Here is a 21,869-nt window from a genome sequence, read left to right as displayed (position 1 = left end):
GAGAGAGAGAGAGAGAGAGAGAGAGAGAGAGAGAGAGAGAGAGAGAGAGAGAGAGAGAGAGAGAGAGAGAGAGAGAGAGACACGGAGGAGGATTTGGTAGGTGAGAGATGAACGATATTCCCCGTGCTCGGAGATACTTTCTCGGTTCACCTGGCGCTCGGATTTACAATATTCCGTTCAAAATTCATGCTACCTTCAATAAAGCCCTCCGTTCTGCGTCTCGTAAGTACGCGCGCGCGCGCGCGCGCACTCACACATCTTCCACCGGTTATATAGGATAGCGACTTCGAAGCCCGACAGTGGAGCGTTCGTATATGATGTCGAGAGGGTTGTCGGAGATACGACTCGTCGTCGTCGTCGTTGGTTCCGAGAGTAGTTTCATCTCTTTGCCGCGGCATGTTCCGTTTCCACGAACACGTACATAACACGTCTCCGAAGACTCAGATACGCATTCCGCATGTCGTTGGCGTAGCATGCGCATGATAATTGAAAATCCCAGGGATGCGGACCCGCCGGTGTATCCTCGCGTGATTTAACGCTACTTTCCGCGACTACGCGCCGCGACGAGTCTCGGGGTGGTTTCCTTCTCCATCCCCATTCTGGCGCCATTTCAATAAGTTACGCAAGTTGCTACTAACTGTGAAATAAGAGTCTCGCGCGTAGACGTAACAGCACGATTGCGGAATAATGTTTCTTTCATGTTCTTAGATATTCTTAGATATTCCAAAGTTTCATGATATTCTCAGATTTCTGAATATTAATTAATATTGACATTTCACTCTGATTTACGAGAATACGGGATAATATTACTTCACACGTAATAAAAGTGTATATCGGAACTTATGGCGCTTGACTATTCAATAGTACAAACCACCGACCGTTTTTACCGTGCTTTACTATCACGAATTCAACGTTACGTGTACAACCCGCTGCGGATTTGTAGGGATTTGCCAGATCAAAAGTGGTGAACAATCGTTTGCGAGAAACGCAATTCCACATATACACGTTGTGTTCTCCATTACATGACTACAGTTTTTACCGGTGTTCGGTTCACGTTAGAGAAACATGTCGAACGAATAGACACGAAGAGAACGGCGTGGAAGTAAAGAAGGATATGGTTTTTCACCTTCTAAGACCGCAGTCACACGTGCGTTTCAATGTGTGACTTGAAGGTTCGTGACGGTGGGCGAATCAGGTTACCTGAGGTTGTAACTGGCTATGGAAACGTGTCCAGTGTCGTAAGCACGGCCACGCAGTAAAAGCTTGCACGTCGTGGACTTGGGTTTGCCCCTGGTATCATGGTGGCCAGCTCGGATCTTCTCGCCGCTCACCTCGAGATCGCAGCTGCTGGTCACGGTACCTTGGTCCTTGCGATGGTCATGGAGGTCGCGATTGTTGTAGTTATTAAACTTCATCAAATCAACTGAAAGATCGGAGAGCTACATAAGCTTTGATAATAGTTTATTATCAAGCTATGATATTAGTTGTCTGTGAACAGGAACATATATGAAGAAAACTACGAAAACAAGAATATACTAAAAAAGTCTATAATATGTCTGCAATATGTCTATCAAATTTATTTTGTTTATTATATTGATGCAATATTCGTAAATATTATCAAATGTAATAATAATAATAATATATTACATTGATGTAAATATTATAGGAAAGTCGCCGACATACTACTTTATTTTTAGACAATATTTCTTAAACAAAAGATAAAAATAGAACTTTAAAAAATAAGAACTTTAATAAATAAAACAAATTAAAAAGTGTCTTTTATCAGACAATATAAGCAGTTTTTATAATACTTTTTTCTAATACTTTTTTATAATACTTTATTTTATAATACTTTATAATAGTTTTTATAATACTTTTTTATTATACTGTTTACAAGTTTACAATAATTAATTTTTTCGCCCCGTAAGATAAGCAAAAAATGAGGATCTGAAAAAATGGATTCCAAACTACACAGTGTATTCTTATTCTTTTTTTCTTATAGAAATTATCTATATAAAGTACCTACAAATGAACATAAGATTTTTCAGAATCTCTTCACTTCGTCAGAAAACATTTTTAAATTATATATATATTAAATTATATTTATATACATATTTACTTTATGCTGTTCTGCAAGATGCAAATAAGTGACACAATAGTTTTTCAAGAATTTTTCCGTATTGCCTTCAGTTCCAATAGAATTATTCGACACTATAAAGCATGTTATAGAGATTAAATTAGTTCATAATCTGTTTTACAGACAGGTGTGGCGATTTACGCTGCATCCTAATTTTAAATTTAAAATCATATTATGAATAAACTAAGAGAAAAAATAGTATAAATAAAATTGATTTATGAAATTACAAGCATTTAAGACGACGTAATATTGTCAATAATTATAGTTACTATTATTTAGACTACGCAATTTTTTGAAAGAAAATCGTAAGAATTTTATTTTCGCATTCGTAGAATTCGTTTTTAATTGGTATAGATTTGGTATAGAAAACTACAAATACGAATTATGAGTTTGTACTTCTTTAATTAATTAAACAAATGATTTTATTAATGTTAATAAATTGTAATAGTTAGTTTCTGAGAAATAAGGGAGTGTCGTTTTAGGAGACTTATGTCAGTATCGGTGACTTTCCTCTATCAAATGTAATAACAACAACCGTAATTAGAAAAATAAGATAATATTTAGAAAAGTAAAATAGATGTTTAGTTGATTTTGATTATATTTTGTGATTATCTCAACATTTAATTAAAATTATTTATTAAAGCTTTTAAATGCTTGATTATTATTTAAAAGCTTGATTATTATTAGTAGACCTTTTTTTTTAGTAGAATCTAAATTATTTCAAATCTTTTATTTATCATTTTTTATTAAAGTTTAGTAGAAATATATTAAAAGTGTATAAGTACTAGATCACTCGATGCGATGATTTACTAGAGATATGCTTTCTCTTATTACTTACGAGTTTTATTCGTGCTATCGGTGGCAATCGTCGTTGGAGCTTCCGTCGTCACTTCAATAAAACTCAGTGTCGCGACGAAGCCATTATAATCGAAGGGCGATACTTCGGGACCAGTTCTGTAAAATGAATATTTCTGAAGGCATAAGATAAGATACTTAAATCGATTGAGAACTCGAAACCGATCGATCTCATCTGTCCTGTTGATAAAGAGATGCGTTTCTCACCTAAATTCAACGAGGAGTTCTTGACCTTCGTATACCAGCGTCGTCTTCTCCTTGCCGCAGAGCATCTTCAACAACGGACTTGACGTGGTTGGACCAGAGTAAACGGCGATGTAATCGCTGGTGCAATGGCTGCAACGAGAATAGAAGTGCTTCCATATAAGATGACTATGCATCCGGGGCGGTTTAAGGACTTCCTTCGTCTTATAAACGGAATAAACGCCGGTAAAGCGATAGGTGGATGGGAAAGGTGGAGCGAAGGGTAGGGCAAAGGGTAAGAGACTATCGAAAATGGTTGAGAATCGGTGTACCGATTTATCAGAGAGTTCACGAGGATGAACTCGATTCGAAGGGGTAAGTCCGTGGAAGTTTCGCCATTAAGAAAATATCCAATATTACCGGCAAGGCAGAAGCGGCTGTGCCGAATTACCGCGATGGGATAGCGTGATTTATTTTACGAGGGAACTTCATCGCCGTACGCTTCGCAGGGACGATCCCTCACAGCTGGGATCACGAAAATGCGATTTTAATAATGTGGCCAATTAGGGGTCATCGCGTGGCTTTACGAAGAAGATTGTCCGTGCCTCCGGATTACTATGTAGAGTGATGATTAAAAGCGGTCTCCTCGTAATTATCGTCGACAGTATTATACGATGTGCTCTGTTATTGACAAATAATCAGCCTGAAGATAATTGCTGGTCTTCTATTAAAAAACTTTAGATATTAGACCTAATATCTGTAGGTGAAATCCCTTTTTTTTCTTTAATATAAATTAATTGCAAGAGTTTGAAAATACATGGTCTCTAAATCGGAATCAATGGATAATCACTGATTGGCACAACAGTGCCAAATATGCCACTATTAATTAATGAATGAAATGTGGTATCCCTAATCTATAGCGAACCTTGCTTCAGTATATAAGTATAGCGCATTCAACGTATATGATATTATAAGATTAGAATTACAATATATTAGAACGTGTAAATATCGATATTTTAACTATATCATTCAAACTTCTTTTCTTTTATATATGAATTTTATATTTTTTTTATAGTTGAATTTTACTGATTATTTAGTGCCAAATGTGCTAATATAATATGCTGATAATTCAGTACCAAGTATGCCACACTCAGTAAATTATGAGTATTCACTGATTGAGATTTAGAGAGTATACATTATAAACATTATTCGTTTTTTTGTATATCGCAGTATTTATATTGTACAAAAAATTTATTAATGAAAAATTGGAAAACCTAAGTAAAATTAAACTTTTATTTTTATTGTAATTTTTATGTTTAAGCTGTACTTAATATTCCTCGAGAGATTGTAGGAAAGATAGTCCTTTAAAATTTGAATACGGATGCAAATGAATTTCATGGTGAATATTAATCAGAATATAGCTCTTGGTTCATCATCGTTATTATTACAAGTTTGTGCCGCGAGAGCGACAATGTAAAATATTCGATAGTGATATTCGCCAAGATTCTGAAGTAGCCGTTCTAAACACGTAACAGGTGCTTCAGAAACTTTTCTCATAATTCTAATTAATTATCTCAAAGTACGAGCGTGAAGAAATTAATGGGAAAACTTCGTTGCTCACGGTTCGATTTTGCCAGCTGAATTTTGCAGTTAAAATGAAATTCCATACCTCAAAGTCTCGTGATCTCATCTCAGATATACTATCCCGAACTGTGTTGACCTTTCCTTCCCGCCCAAGATGCACGATACTTAACTTTAATCGCGTGCAACATGGATTGTGGATCAATTGCAATATATTATATGCTACACGCGCTTAGTTCTCGATCTAATAACCATTGGATCGTGATCTCTTTGTGCTACTTCGATTATTACTAGATATTTCAAGTTTTTTTACAAATTTGTTTCATTAAATATATTTTTAATCGATGCGTTACTAATCGGTACATTTTTAAAATAATTTTTCCGCAATTTAATTTACAGAATCCGGTTACAACTGCTATATTTCTCGCAATGATATTAAAACAGGATTTTTCTTGTTTTTTTTCTCTTTCTCGCTTTCTATCTATCTATCTACCTCTCTATTTCTCTTTCAAACACTCTTACACGCAAACTTGTCGCTCTCGATAAATTAGATCCCACCCTTCGAATCCACACGAACAATGAACAGGCCGTAATTATTTTCATTAGGAGATAGCCGAGGGAAAAGCGGGTCGTCGCGTTGGTCGGGAATGGATCGTTGCCGCGGAAATAGCTCTGTACGTCATTTTCTACCCGAGCGGTTCGAACACCAGAAAATCGGATTCCTCCAGCCCCATTTCGCGCGAGGCTCGCGTCGTCGAGCCATCGGATGGAGCATAAAAGAAACGGGAAAGCTTCCGCCCATCCGGACAGCGGTATCCCGTATTGTACCGTACCGGTAAAATGCGTTACAAAATGCCCCCGAGATAACGCCCTGCAGCACAAATCCCCGTCGAAGTAAATTAAAAATCTACTCGACCCCGTCGATCCACTCTCCATCATGAAATTCTCATCCGGGTATCTCGTTTTGCATCGTACGGTGCAAATATATGGTTTTTATGCAAATTTTCTGAATTTTCGTCTCGCGTCGCGAGAATATTTCCGTTTGCTAAATCAGACCTCCTCGCGCTAAATAGCCACGTCGAGATCGTCGATGCGCAACGGTTCGGACGGATGCGCGAAATCCGAGAGAAAACGAAAAATAAAAAAAAAAATAAAAAATAACAAGCGATACAACGCGTCGGAAAATGCGTTATTCCGAAACTTTGTCATTCTGAAACATCGTTTCTGCGCGATATTTGAGCGAGCGAGCCGCGGAGTTCCGATAAATCGCGGTATTGAAATCGAATGAATACATACTAGTTTGAAAAAATGTGGGATTTCGAATTTTTTTTCCATTTCGTAAATGTGGAAAAAAAAGTTTAATTTTCTCATAGATTCACTCATATGTTTTCGGGGAATTTTTGATTCTTCGTTTGCGTGAGTTTTCGGGTATTTTTCGCATACCATTTAATTTTCTTGGAAATATGACATTGTTGCACTCTCTCGTATTTCCAATTTTGAGATCACAATTTTTGTGAGATTTTAAGTGTACGTTCATTCGCGCGAGAAGGAGTATCGAAGAATTAAATGCGAAAGAACGTTCTTTAGCAGCGCGACGGAGTGGCATAAAGTTCCGCAGAACATTTTATCCTCATTAATGGCGCCTTTGGAAACATAATAGCGGTTCGCTGAAAACCGCTTTCGCTGCTCGCTTTGGCCTCCTCAACACGTTGATTATAAAGTGATTAAGGAGTAAAATCCGAGTGCAATGGGGTAACAAGATGTTCGTGTGGCAAAAGAACTCCACGATGATTAGAATGATTCTATTAATTAAACATAGCTGCGATCTCACACGTTTATAAGGGCTATCGTCGATAATGCTGTCCTTCGTGTATGCGACAATTAAAACTATATACATTATAAAGAAACGCAACACATGTAATCTTATATTTAGTTCACTCTTTTTGTTAATGAACTTTTGTATAAGTACTTTTGATTATGACGATTCGTGTTGGAAGTATGTATAATGTACGATTAAAATTAAAATCTGATTGGAGAGAAATTAATATAAAATTGATATTGCCCATTATCGCACTAATCAACCAAGTATGTATTCACTTAATTATAATTACAGAGGATGTATATCGCAAACAGATGCAACACGTATCGCATGTAGCTATGAGAAACTTGGAATCGATTTTCTTTGCAACACCTCCAACAACTTTGTAAAAGAGTAATGATATGCAAGACGTACAAGCGTATACCACGAAATGCAATGGGAGCATCCATTGCCGAACGACTAAAAACTGCTTTCGAGGGAGCACCGTTGCGGTTCATTATACAACCAGAGTTACCCTTTCGGGAAACGATGACGACAATGACGGCAACGGAGAGAAAAACCTTGGCAATAGCAAAACCCATTTCTTGCAGTTTGACTCTCCTTGATTTTATTCATTCCACGACCTTGCCTCTCCACAATCCATCGTCTTGGGTTCTTTCTTCGCGGAATTTAAGGTGCGCAGACAGATTCACGAACGGCCAGGGTATATGTTAATCCGGTTGAGATTACATCGTCGTAAAGGCGTCGAGCCGTAATTCCCGTCTTTCCACGAGAAGAAGTGCGACAGGTCTGAAAGCAGCCTTTATAAGGAGGTATCTTGCTTCACCCTCGTGCCTCGGCACGATTCTTCAGCAGCCTTGCATTGAGTTGCGACGAGAGAAAAGTGAACCTGGTTACGTTTCCGTCGCAATCCGGAGTACCATAATATTTCTGCAATTCGCAGCTCCTTTTCGAGCGAGTGATAATTAAGGCGCCCTCCTCCTTTGTAATGGACATTAATAAATTACCATGACGTTACAAAGGACAGGTGTGCACGAAGTTAAATGCCAGAGCGGCCGTTGTCGTGCCGTTAATCATCGTTGAGAGAAGAAGAAAATGCAGTGCGAAGATTAACACACCGGTTTAATTAAGATTCGCAGAGTGAACGATTCATTGCGACAAATGTATTTAGAAAAGCGTGCTTTTACAGCGCAATATTTCTACATTTTTCTGTGTTTCGCTGAGAAATTTTTTTTTCGACGAGCAATTTAAAAAAAAAATAATATATATATATATATATATTTATAAATTCACACAAAATTATTTTAGCAGCTAAAGATTTAGCTTGACTGTTTAAGGTTCTTATTTCCTAAATCGTTTACGTAGTCACATAAAACAGTCTTATAGAATTATACTTAGTATCGCTGAGAAAATTTTGACATTTATTCTATTAGTTTCATTAAATAAAAATAAACAATAAATTCAAGGCTAATGAGAATCAAAGCAGACGGAGGTGCCCAATGATTCAATTATAAAATTTTAATTACACTCTATTATACAATATCTTCTTTATTTTGAACGTTCTTTAAAGTTACATACGATCTTAACTCATTTTCGTTGAACGATCCGTCAAGTGAGTCACTATCAGGTTTCCCAATTATAGTGAATTCTATAATATACAAAATATGGAGTTAAAAATAATTTAAACTAATAAAAAAACCAAAAGTACTCACCTCAAACGGAAAATCCAACATGTCACGAAGCTTTGTCAATTTAAATTAACAAATTGTTGATATTTAATTTTGAATGTATTAATTAGCCACATTAAAAGAGACTAAATATTTCCGATTGTATTGTCTAGATAGTCGATTACATCTCTTATTAACCTTGAATTAATTGTTTATTTTTATTTGAAGATTAAAAGGTCATTTCAAAATTTTATAGTTTATCAAATATCTATTTATAATTCTTTATTTGTTTCAAATTTGGAATTATATATTATATATATATATTACCGCATTATAAACACGTTATACTGTTATATTGTTATATTTTTATACTTTTCGGTGCAGCGATACGAAAGCAACACGTACAGTTTTTGCATTATTCGAATCGAATTTTTTTTTTATAAAAAAGCAGAAACGGCCAACCCACGCGTGTTGTTTTAAAGGGTGCGCTACTGGAAACGATTGCGCGGGGAGTTGTAACAAATGCAATTACGGTAATAATCCCGCGGTAGAGGCAATAACACCGTACGCAGTTGCATTAGATGTGCCGGTACGCGGGCAAATGCCACGTTTATATTACGCAATCAGAATAGCGCCAGCAGATATCGTATGTAACTGTGTGTAACTAATGCAGTACTATATGCGCTATGCGATATTAATGCACCGCCAGATCCAATTTACTGCTATTAATGCGGCATAGATACGTCGCCATTTCGCAGCCATCTTGGGCGCGATGAAATCTGAAATCAAGTATTCGACATAATACTTCAATTGCGGTGGTGTCAGGTAATTATGGTAAAACATAGTCGTGAATCCATTAACTATGTTGATTGGAGATGATTGTGCATCGTCATCCTATGTGCGACGTAGACTATACGCGTCATGTCGAGTTGTCCACCGAAGTTCTATCTCTCACTGAAAACGACAGACATAGTATTGTGTTCTATTCTATTTTATTATCTGCCGGAAGAAAATGTAACTCAATAATTGAATTCAATTTCAAGTTCGTCATTTAATTGTCTCTACCATTCTGAAGAAAATATTGACAATTAGGAGCGTGATCGAGTATAAATCGACGAGCAATTATGGCGGTGATAAAATGGGTGATGATGTTATCGAATTGCCATAAACGTTGCTCTTTCTCCCCAATAGACTCGTGAAATCAATAATTAATTGCTAACTGCTCGTTGCTTAGTTAATAATAAAAATGTGAGAAATCAGCCTGTAAATAAGAAATATCAAATACATAGAGAAATGAGGAGGACTATCGAGATTGTAGAATGAACGAACATTTAATTTAGGTATACCTACCGCAGAAAAAATACTCTACGAACGCAATCGCGTAGAAAAAAGATATTCGTTTCAGTAGATGGATCGATAATTCCACGGCTCAAAACTCCTGTGACATGTCGGTTCATTGCTTCATCGGCTTTTCTCCCGTCCGTGGTAATCCAAAAGAGATGTAAGACTCAGAGGAATTGGTAATATAGTAATAACGTCCTTTTCTCTTGTAATCAGCAATAAGAGAAAAAAGGAGAAAGCAGTCAGTGTTCTAGAAAATAGATGTCTGCCTGTTATCCAGATTAGCATTATTCCCCCTTTTATCGTTACCATAAAATAGTCTTAAGTTCCTTTCACTCTATTACCAAGTCGATGTTGCGAGAAACTAGAGAAAACAGACTGGCCCGTTTCGTTTATTTCGACTATCAAATCGAGCAGAGATTTATTTGTTATGTGACAAGTAGATTCGATCGCGCGCATCCAAGGCGAATCTCTCGCACGATAAAATAATATGTAATATGCGTAAAATCGAGAAGTAAATTATATCTTTCCTATTATAATTTTAAGCACATAATTCCAAAAGAAGTAATATGAGTTATCAGATTTAAAATACAAGCTTAGTTTGATACCAATTAATAGAATTTAGATATGTTTTTGTTTAAATGTTTTATTAGAAGAAATTTTTTGAATCCTTTATCAGGACATATTTATTTATAATTTTTTTACATATATAATTTTCCAACATTGAGAATGATCTAGTCGAAACGTATGCTTTTCATATATATATATATTGTAAGTACCATTATAAATGATAGCAATTAATAACTTGTTGTTGCTCTTAACTCTTTTCTATTAACAAAATTAAATTATATTCATCTTTTATGAAAGATTTTGAAGAAATCTTCGATTTCAAATATTAAAAATCTCGAAATTTGCACGTTTATTAAAACTTGACATATGCCAGATTCAATTTTCCACGTTTGAAGATAATAAACCCCTGTCATAGTGTGGCGCGCGTTACTTTTGTCGAACTGAGAAGCAACATCCATTGTTCTAAGGGTCTCTAAGCCCCGGGGCGTGGTTATGACTAGCTTGGCATTTAATCCTGTCGTCGTTGTCGCCGGCTCCGTCACGGTAGTGAAATAGAGCCGGCGCCTCGTTGTAAATTCACCCCTGATTGCGAACGGCGGTCTTCGTCCGCGCTGCCGTTCATCCTGGGTGCAAATGCATTGTTACACGAGACCGCTTTTGCGAAATCATAGAATGATAGCTTGGCACCGGTTGGGGGCAACGGTAGCGTCAGAAATGCGCTCTTCGCACGTAAACGTCATTTTGTCTTGGAAATTTTAAATATGCGATTTTATGTTCGAGAGCAACGAATTATTTATGAATTAAATATTCGAGTTACTTTCATATTAATAATATTTTCCGTATCAATATTTTTTTGATTTTATATCCAAAGATTGAAAATAGTAAAAGAGTGAAGTATATTTATAAAATTTGACCTTGTTAGATATTTAGTAATCAAAATTTTAAATGAGTTTTTAATACTTGTTTGTTAATAGTTATATTTAAGTACAATTTAAATAAAATAATGTTTAAGAGTATTAAGTGATATTAACCGGGTATTAACTTTTTATTTCAAGAACGTTAAGTCCAGTACTTAGGAACGTTTTATTATAGAATCAGGAACTGCTAAATAAGTTGAGATAAATTAAACCATCTTCTTCCACGTTTTTTTCACTTTTTCTGTCTCGGCAGTCACTCATTAAATATTAGGGAGAAAAATATTTATGGAAACGTTTCAATGCTAAAGCTTTACATCGTTGGGGATGTTGGGGTACATTGCCGTAGTTTAAAATCTTATCCATGTTCCAGCAGACTTAAAGGTTTTCGCAATCCAATTAATTAAACTTCTCGCCATTCCAATTAAAACATTCCCGACTTTTTCTACGCATTATTATCGAAATCCCTTTTTTTCTTCGACCATGTTACCGAGCTAAATAATTAAAAAATTTCTATTCGTCCGTTAGAGTTCCCATCGCGTTGAATTAAATAATTTCAGTTCGAAAGCATAGTGTAAATCGTGAACGTGTGTAAAATTTCAAAAGAATAAATAAATTTCTCGTTGTTTTCATCGACATATGAAATTTCAGATGTGACGGCCGTGGAAATACGACATGAAAATTTATCTGGACATTGTGAAACGATTAAACGGTTATTGTCCAAGTTATTTTATTCAAGAGCACTGAATATAGTTGTATTGTACTTAAAAAACGAATTGATGTAGCATTATTCAATTTATTAGTAATAGTGAAGTAATCTTTCAAAGTATACAATTTTTATTGTAACTTTCGAAGATAAAATATAAGTTGCACTCATGATTTCCAAATAGTCTTTTATATTAGGTATAAGTAAAAAGAAATCCATTATTTTTCTATTCAATTTCATGCAAAAATAATGGATTTCTTTTTATTACACCTAATACTATTTTTCTTCCTTCTTTACATTATATTTCTTCACACTGTATTCTTCATTCTATTTTATAAATTATATTCTCGTTATTATTCAAGAATAGGTGCTTCAAACTGCTGCATATCACAATGTTATCAAAATTCAAAGCCCTTCTACATTATCCTGGTAATAATATCAGAGATAATATTAGTGATAATAACAACAATAATAAGAAATGCATTAAATCTACAAGAAATTAATCAATGAAATCATTTAATAAATCCAATTGTGATTATCTTACGTATTTTTTAAATATTTAAAAAAAGAAATTTGATTACTTGTAAAAAGACGAAGTTTGATATTAAAATTATTTGATATTATTTTCAAATATTATTTCGAATATAAATATCATTTTATTGTGTGTTTCAAAAATCAAATATCTATAATAATAAATTTATATAATAAATAATAAACAGGACGGGTGTATTCTAATCAAATGCGCAATTTGGTAAATGCCCGAGGTATGTAGTTGTTTCTGGAAACAATTCAGTGTTTCTGGAGGATTCACCGAGGCCATCGCCACAGTGGCCAGATTCGCCTTGAAATGTTGTTCTCGAGGTCCTAGTGGTAACAGGCATGAGACTGGGGCATGGTTGATGTTGGGTCGAGAAGCTCTACAGGCACAGGAATAGAGGTATGCTTTATCTCGGTGCTTTACACTCTATTACGTTTATTAAAAGCGGAAAGCGCTTTCCGAGATATCGACATAGGAATAAAAATGAAGGAACTTTTTTACGATTTTTCGGAAAATTGTTCTTTCATTTATCAGAAAAATGATCATTAACAATATTAATATAGAAGTTTTTTCTTTGTTCTTTGCCCGAAAAAATAACAAAATTAAACGATCATGATTTTTAATATTTCTCTTTTTATAAATAGACTACTCTTTTTTTAAATCTTTTAACTACGACTTTATTTTTATTCAAATCGTTATTAATAAAAGTTTAAAGATTATAAAGAAAAGATTATTAGAAAGAATAAAGATATAAATAATTTTCTTCCTCATCAATCTTCATTTATAATACTTCAGAGAGAGATTCCGACATAGTACAAATTATAATATTTAATATTTTTGTTGAAATAATCATAATTGACCTGCGAGCTCTTCTTACACGCTTATGGAGTTATAGATGACAATTACCACAGCATAATGGTATCCCGTTCTGCAAACTCGATGAGTTGTTTCTTAATGAAGCTCGAGTTGTGACACCCTCTTTGTTACTTTCTCGTTTTGTATCCGCTCCGCTTTCGAAGCAGAAACATTGTGTTACCTTCTGCCCCGTACAGAACGTTTACAAATTTCCGCAGAATCGCAAGAAGTTAAACTTTCGCTAAGCCGTTGGCAAAATGTACCATTCGTCGGTGTTCCGAGGTATCGTCCCCCGTCTCTCTGTCCAGAGAGTCGCGCAGAGTTTGGTACGTCGAGCCTCGGCTGAAATTTCTCACGAACTTTCATATCGCTTGAATCCCATCTCGCTTCTCTGGAGGAACAGAAACTTATTTCGTTATTGTTTCGGCACGTTTCGTCGCCTCGCGGTTTAATCATGGTCTTTCGCATCTAATGTATTCAACGATTTGCACCGCGAGTTCGATCGTCGCAGGTGCAAGCGACAGAATGAATGTTAAGTATAGTATCTCATTCACCTCTTTCTCTTTCTCTCTTGCGTTTGACTCACTTCAATAATTAAATTCAACAATTCGGCGATCGCCGAAAGAAAGTTGTGAATCGCGAGGCTCATTGTGAGTGGAGCTCTCTGCCAACATCGTCTCCGGAAGTTTCGTCTGGGCGCGTATTATGCGCTTGTCACAACATTTCATTAAAAAGTTTCCGACACGACACGGATAAGGCGCTCCAAGCAAGCTCTGCCTCATAAGATGTGGCCACGACGTTCGCGATGAAAAGATTTTTTGCGCGGTATTTCACGGTTATCATCTTTTATCCTGCTCAGTGATATTCTTGGAGGCTCTTGTTCCTGTGACGTATATTTTTCAATAGATTATTTGACTATTATTTCAACGTCGAGATTTTTACAAGTTAACTGAACTTATATTGAATTTTTAGTTAAAACAGTTACATTTTCTCTTTGTATAGATACTATAAATGATAGCATCATTATAAAACTACTATAAAGAAACTATTATAATTCAATCATAAAGAGGTCACTTGAAGTCACAACATATTTTAAGTTTTAGATAAATATAATACGTATAAAGAAATATCAGTCAAGGAATATAAAAAAATATTACAAGATAAGTCTAATCGATAATATCGCTAGTTATTTGTGAATTTATGTGAAACATATATTTTCAGAAAGAAAAGAAGTATTTATCTTATTATTATAGGAAATATTAATTCGATTACAAGGTTTCTTAGAATCATAATATATTTATCATAAATTTTTAATAAAATTTTCCGTGTAAGAAGATGTCAGTCAAGATTGATAAATTTTGATCGACGATATGTCTAGTTATTTATGAGTTTGTGTGGGAAATGCACTTTCAGAAATTGCACTCAGAGAAATTTTTGATATTTATGACTATAATTACATGTTACTATAATTATGGTTATTTTATAATATTAGAAATGAAATGGTTATAAATAGAATAATTTACAATTACTATAATTTAACTTATAATCATTATAGTTCAATTACAATAATTGCAACTGTTCTATTATAATAATAATTTGAAGTAATTTTTAGCCAACCATATATAATTGTTAATAAAACATATTGTTACTGACATTTTAACCATAATAATTTTATTATAATTATGGTATATATTATATAATATATAATTTATAATATATATAATTTATAATATATATAATTTATGTATATAAATAAATTTATATACATAAATCATATATAATATATAATTTAGTCGTAAATAACAAAAACTTTTCTTTCAGTGTACAAAGAGAAATGCTTTACTGTGTTATAATAAAAAATTAATTCAATCACAAAAAGATCACTTAGAATCACAATACATTTATTATAATTTTTAACAAAATTTTTTACATGTAAAAAGATTTCAATCAAGATTACCCTTAAAGAAAAAATTGATTAGCGTTCCAATAAACTGTTTAATTATACGGTAACTGATGGTATTTTATCAACTATTGATGCAATATTATCAGTTATTGATAGAGCTAATCAATCTATTGAAACACTAATTAGTTCATTTTTCTAAAAGTAATTGGGTTTGATCGATATCTCTTACTTGCGAATTGTGGAAAATGTGCTTTTAAAAATTAAAGAAGAGGAGTCAATTCTCATTTAGATCGTTTAGAAGATTACGTTGTCATGACCTGGTTTTCTTCTCTACGTTAAGTCATCGAATGATAAGGATCCTCTTAAAATTCCCGGAAAAATAATCGTCCGAGATAGCCTGTTCTCATCGTAAAGTCGGTCAGATTGGAATTAAAATAACTCTCGGAAAGTTTTCGATCGACAGTGGGTTTGCCCGGTGACCATATTTCGGATTTTCGCCTCATCTGCATCGATATTGATTCGTTTATCGCGCGCGGATTTAAATTTATAAACATGACCCCGGAGGGAAGTGACAGTGGAAAGTTCGCCCCGTTACTCAAATGTGCTTTGCAAACATATGAAGGATACGTATGAATAAAAATTAGAGTATAAATAAAAATAAGGCAGTGAAAGTATGTGAAATTCATGCAAATGTTTCAACAATATTCGCGCGCGCGCGTGTATATGTGTGTGTATGTGATTATAGCAGATAAAATTTTAATATTGAGGATGTTGCTTTTTGATTAAGTATATACAATCACTTCCTACGTGTATTTACTTGCTCCAGAATCAATTTCGCGAGGAAAGGTGTTAAAGGTACTGAATCGGAATCGTATATCGCCAAACTACTTTTTCATTTCCGTTTTATAAAAATTGTTCTTGATCGTGAAAACGCAATCTTTCGCTTTATTGCGTCTGTTACGTCGCGGTAACATGCACGCTTATTGAAACGTGGTCCTTCATTGCCAATTTTGGAATTTACGATTTCTCTTCATACGCGGTCGCTGGTGCGGTATTTTACTCGCGCATCTCGCACGCAACGATCTGTGTCTCAACCTCGACTTGAGAAAGATAAGTGGGAAAGGGTATCGTAGTCAGAGTAAATTTCAACCGATTGAACATAGCTGTTTCGAAGTGGAAACGTGGTAGACTCCAAGACACAATATCCTGCCGCGTGTCATGTCACTCTTTCCTTCTCTTTCGACTCCTCGTGTCTTTTCATCCTTCCTCTCTCCCGTCATCCTTCCGAGACTGTTCCTTTTGCGACGGATGAAATTCAGAAAATTCGTGGCACCTTTTCACCACCCTCGAAGGGAAAAGAAAAAGAGTCTTGTACCTCCTCGACTGAGGTCGCATCTGTGAAGCTCCGGTATAAGAAGGCGAATAAATTCCTGACAGGCTGCGCTTTTCGCGGGACATTCTATTTCTCGCGACGGTCATCCGACTGTTCGTTCGCAAGACCAGTGATGAGATATACGCGAGGACATTCATCTCAGAGCACAGGAGATAAGTCTCTAACATAATTCCGCATTTCGGACAGTGAGAGATAATCGACGAGACATACGATGTCATAGTACATTTAATTTTGCACATTTAATTTTAAGGTAATTGGAATATTATGTGTTGTAATATTCCAATAGCAGCAATGATGCAGAATGATAAATTATTTTCAAATCTGTATCTGTTAAATTTTTATAATTATATAAGACGCTCAAATTGGTTGATCACTTTAAGCATCCTACATAAATTATTTCGATGGTTTCCAACAAAATTAATTCCAACATAATTAAATTTTCAAATCTGTTAAATTTTTATGCAAAATGTTCTATCTAACTAAATAATTATGTAGGACGCACAAATTGGTTGGTCACTTTGAGTCCTACATAATTATTTTGAATTAACAAAATTATTTTCAGAACTAATTTTTAGATATACTTATCAAAATCATTCGGCCATAGATTCGAATAATTCTATAGAATATTAAAATTTTTTGCAGAATTACTCATCGTGCTCTTATTTAAAATTTCTACGTAATTATTTTGAGAGTTCAACCAATTTATTTTCAGATTTGTATCTATGTTATAATTTAATAAGCGAGCTCGTGTGTTCTTTAATACTCACTATATACCATAATTCTATTTAAAACAGGTCAAAAATCGAGCAAAATCAAAAAATGCTTTCTGCAGTTCAATTTTGTTATAAAAATTACAAAACGTTAGCGATAAATGTTAGTAGCTATCGATGCATGATTGACAATTATCATAAACAGGGAGCTCCTTTTCAAGAAGATTAAGCCTTGTAAGTACAAATTACTCTGCTCACGACAATTACGTTTCTGCGTCTGGTAATGCACGTACGTTGCACGTAAAATCACGAGTGCCATAATTTCTCAATAAGATTCTCCGCGGGTAAAATTATCTCGCGGGTCTAATAAATTTCCGACAGTTTGCACTTTCTCCATGTGACATTCCATTTCCCGCGACGGTCATCCTGTCTTCCGTCGACGGAACGACGGAGAGATAAACGTGAGACCTTTCTCCGAGTGCAGACAATGTGTCTTGAGAGCAATTCGATATTTCGCTAGCCTGATGTCTACGATCGATTTGCAATCGTCCGATTGTCTTGGTCTCTACGGATGGGGAATAATGCAATGTCCGCGGATATGACGCGCAGAAATCACTTTTATTCGAAAAACTGCGTGATACGATCGTCTGCCACTTCGCGTTTCTCATCCAGACAGCATAAATTTTCGTTAAACATTCCGGAATAACGTTACGTTTACAAAGTAATAATGACGGACAAGCGCAGATATTTTGATATTTATTAATCGACATGCTTCTTTTTCATATCGGAACGATTGCGTTTATTTTTAATATAATTGCACGACGCAACAAATATCGATGCACACATCTGGCGGCACAAATAATGGATTTAATATTTACTTTTAAAACTGTCAAATGTTTCGATTTACGTTTGCCGAACTTGACTCGCGTTTTCATTTAATCTCGCGCAGAAAGCTACTTCCACAAATATTTAAAAACGGCAATAACACTCGCGATATTTTACATATGGAGCTTCTCACTTGTTTATCTATCTGTTAAAAACTATACTTTTTATTGATTCTGCATTCTACAATCAAATTGAAATGATACTCAACATGTGAAGATCGATTTAAATATTAAAAAAAAACATAGCTTTTATCGTGTCGTGCAATTTTTTTTTAAAAGCAGCTAAAAAATAAAAACGGAATTAACGCAATTGTAACCGCGAGCGATGAAAGGAGCTTTGCATAGAAATTTAGAAGCATAGAGAAATGTTTAAATTTTTACTCGAGATTTGTTTTTAATTTATTATATATTATAAATTACAATTGAAGGCAATTATTAACGAGGAAAAGATGTGTTTTAAATCGCAAAAGTTATTAAGCAAGAGAAAGCATATTTTCCGCATACAAATAAATTTATTGGATACATAAAACAGAAAATTAATGAGTTGATTAATTATACATAACATCAATTGCATCATAATTAGGAACTTTCGAGCGAGATGCGATAATATCGATGAGGAAATACGAGAATGACGACAATTGCAGTTGTTTCATTAATGATCCCAGCAATAAGGAGAATTTTCCCTTGGAAAACATTTAAGATAGTTGGCGATCAAGGAAATATTTCGAAGACTTGCAAGAAGAAAACGGATATATATATATATATATATATTATATAAAACGGATATATATAATATATTCGTTATGATTTTTACGCACGCAGTAAAGTTTTATTGCACGTCTACAATACAGATTATTTTATGCGACATTATTGTGACATCAAGTTGATATTAATTGACGTTCTTAGTAGCAATGAGACCCTCAATGTGGTTGCTTCAAATTTCTTTTGTGAATAATCGTTGATTGCGGCGGTAATTGAATTTTGACAATGAATCTGTTCGATTTAATTCGCTGAGTTCGCTCTGCTGTAGGAAGAAATCTTTTCCTCCTCATTAAAAATTATTTTTAATTGTAAGGACGGAGACTTTTCTGAATGTGAAGAATCATCCAAATGAGGGGAAGGGAGATAATTTCAAAATAACACGATTGACGAATATTGACGATGTATACATAGAAATATATTTCGCACATAGAATACAACAAAGAGATAAAATAACAAATATTTTATCTCTTTTCCATAAGGAAGTCTCCGTCTATGTTTAATTGTGATTCACAATTAGAAAGAAATATCGAGTGGAAATTTAACAATGACATTTCCCCATGCTTCTAAATAGCGCGTCTAGAAATATCCCCCATCACTCGATCGTGCTCGTTCCAATGCAGGGAATGGCATTTCTACCGACAAATCAATGATAGAATCCTCTCCGCCGTAGCTGGAAACTGCTTGCGGTCTCTCGTGTCTGTCGTTACTTCCAATATCTCAGGGTAACGTAAGCTCACCTATTCCGTCGGCTTTCCCAATTCGGGGAATTTCGTCCGTGAAATAAAGCGAGCGAAATGGGGAAAGAGGAAATCACGCGGGGAGTCGAGGCGTACGATTTCGTCGTCTCCGTATAACTCGCGGTTCGGGCGAGAAAGCGAACGTACGTTCGGCGGATAAGATCGATCGTGTCGCAATGGACGACTCTGTTCGGGACTTGAATTTCGAAGGAGGGCATTATGCGACCCTACGGTCAACGAGAACGATGAACACTTGACCCTTCCCGGTGGCGATGGTTGAAAATGGCATGTCGGTTCGTTTCGAGGGATAGCGAAGGAGATGAAAAAAAAAGGGGAAAATTGCAGAACGATTATTGCGCGTTGTTCATTCAATTTACAATTTTATTGAAATGAAATAAAATAATAATGTTAACGAGAGAGGTTTCAAGAATAAATTTAATACAAGTAAAATGTCTTTGTGTGGATTTCCGCAAATATCGATTCGCAGTTAAATATTTATAACACGATTGATTCGCAACCATTTGAAATGTACTTACCAAGCGTAGTAAAGGCAAACGTTTTGACTCCGGATTTAAGTCCTTTCAGTTTCAAGTTCCAAGTCAAAACATTTGCGGTTAACTTGGTACATCCCAATTGGTTGCGAGTTGTATCTATCGCGTTATGAATATTTAATTCATGTACCAACATGGACGAAAGCTCACGTAAGCATTTTACTTGTATCACAATTTCATGAAATCTTCTGAATAAAACTATATTCGCGTAAATTAACAGATTTATATGCATACGTAGGATAATTTTTTTAAGGAATTAAGAACATTTTGTAATGTACGTATATAAATAATAAAATTATCACAATTGTGAGAATGGTATTAAAATGAAGGCATTAGAAAGAATAAGTGAAAAGCCATGTGAGATATATTCTTGTATCCGAATATTTCATATTGGATTATCGAGAAATATAATAATTCGTTTCTTTTAGGAAATAAGGAGTGCGCAGTATGCATGCATTCGATTTTATTCAATACGGGAAAAATGTCGTAATAATGTGCCGGATAGTTTCAATACTCAGTAACGAATACGCGAGGACGAGCAAACACGAACAATGAATAATGACTCCATTAAAAAATAATTCCTCTTGCATTCACGGCTAGCTATTCTCTTAATGCGAAGAAGCTATTACAATGTCTGTATGTATTCGATAATAATTATTTTTGCGTAAAAGAGATGGAAAGAAAGAGAACAGAAAAGTATTGGATAAATTCCGCATAGAACAAGGATACACGGGAAACACGCAATATAAACTATAAAGCTACCATTGTTAAATACAATTTGTTGGCACAGTAGCCAAGAAATTTCGATTCAATTTGTGTCGCTTGTCATGAAGTAGTAGGTATTACTTTATCCAGAAGAGAATCTCAACAATATTTCCACAATGTTAGAGAAGCATAGCAGGGAAGAAGAAATGTTGTAATGTTCGCAATGAAAATCTGAATCAACCTAATCCCTAAATAATAGGTATTTATATATTGTTTTTAGCGTCTTTGAAGAAATATGTTATACATGATATTAGGAAAAGACATTATAAAGTCGAGTTATTTGAGAACACTTGACAAATAATTAATTATTAACACATTTATTATCAGATTTATTATTACACTGTTTTCTTTTATTGACTTTTATAGAAGAAGTTACTTATAGTGGCGACGAGAAAAACAGTGTTATATTTTAAAGTAGAGAATACAATAAAATCACGAATTTATAATTTATAATTTAATTATAACCAATTTTACTGAAGGAAGAGCTGTATGATTTTAAAAATCAGTGAGCTCTATAACATATTGCAACGAGCTCGAGAAGCAAGGATGTCTCCCTAAACAACATTCTAATGCAAAGTTGGTATTGTTTTCTTTATTTTCAGGGATTCGCTGATTAATACTATTTTACTACTATAAGTAGAAAAGAGTCAAAAAGACCAATATTGCTTGCTTTTCTTTTCTTCGACGGGCCGCAGTTTTCTATAATTTAATATAGGGAAGGTTCGCTTCAGTATATTATAGAGCTCACTGTTAAAAATAGAGCTTTATCCTCTAAAGGTTAATCCAGATTGCTTAGTATGATGTAAATGAGGTTTTCACTTCTAGTTGAATCTTGTACACATCCTGTATACATTTTCTACAAATTACTCGTAGTAGTTATTTCGCAGGGTGCTACGTCTTTGCAAGTTCTTATTACGTCTTCCATCCCATATCGTTTCGCGACATCCATTAATCATGATTGTTTGAAATCGTACTTATCTCTTTCTCTCTCTCTCTCT

General features: G+C 34.6%; 1 protein-coding gene across 1 annotated transcript in view; it reads right to left on the bottom strand.

The window, feature by feature from the left end:
• The window catches only part of LOC105623123, a 242,308-nt gene that overhangs the window by 28,723 nt on the left and 191,716 nt on the right, over positions 1 to 21,869 (bottom strand). The window contains exons 7-9 of the mRNA XM_012204521.1: positions 3,200 to 3,328; positions 2,976 to 3,091; positions 1,201 to 1,423 (exon numbers count right to left, since the gene is read on the bottom strand). Coding sequence (XP_012059911.1) covers positions 1,201 to 1,423; positions 2,976 to 3,091; positions 3,200 to 3,328 — 468 coding nt within the window. The remainder of the gene's footprint in view (positions 1 to 1,200; positions 1,424 to 2,975; positions 3,092 to 3,199; positions 3,329 to 21,869) is intronic.

Source organism: Atta cephalotes, assembly GCF_000143395.1.
Source record: "Atta cephalotes unplaced genomic scaffold scaffold00053, whole genome shotgun sequence".
Taxonomy (NCBI): Eukaryota; Metazoa; Arthropoda; class Insecta; order Hymenoptera; family Formicidae; genus Atta; species Atta cephalotes.
This window is presented reverse-complemented; position numbering and strand designations above follow the sequence as displayed.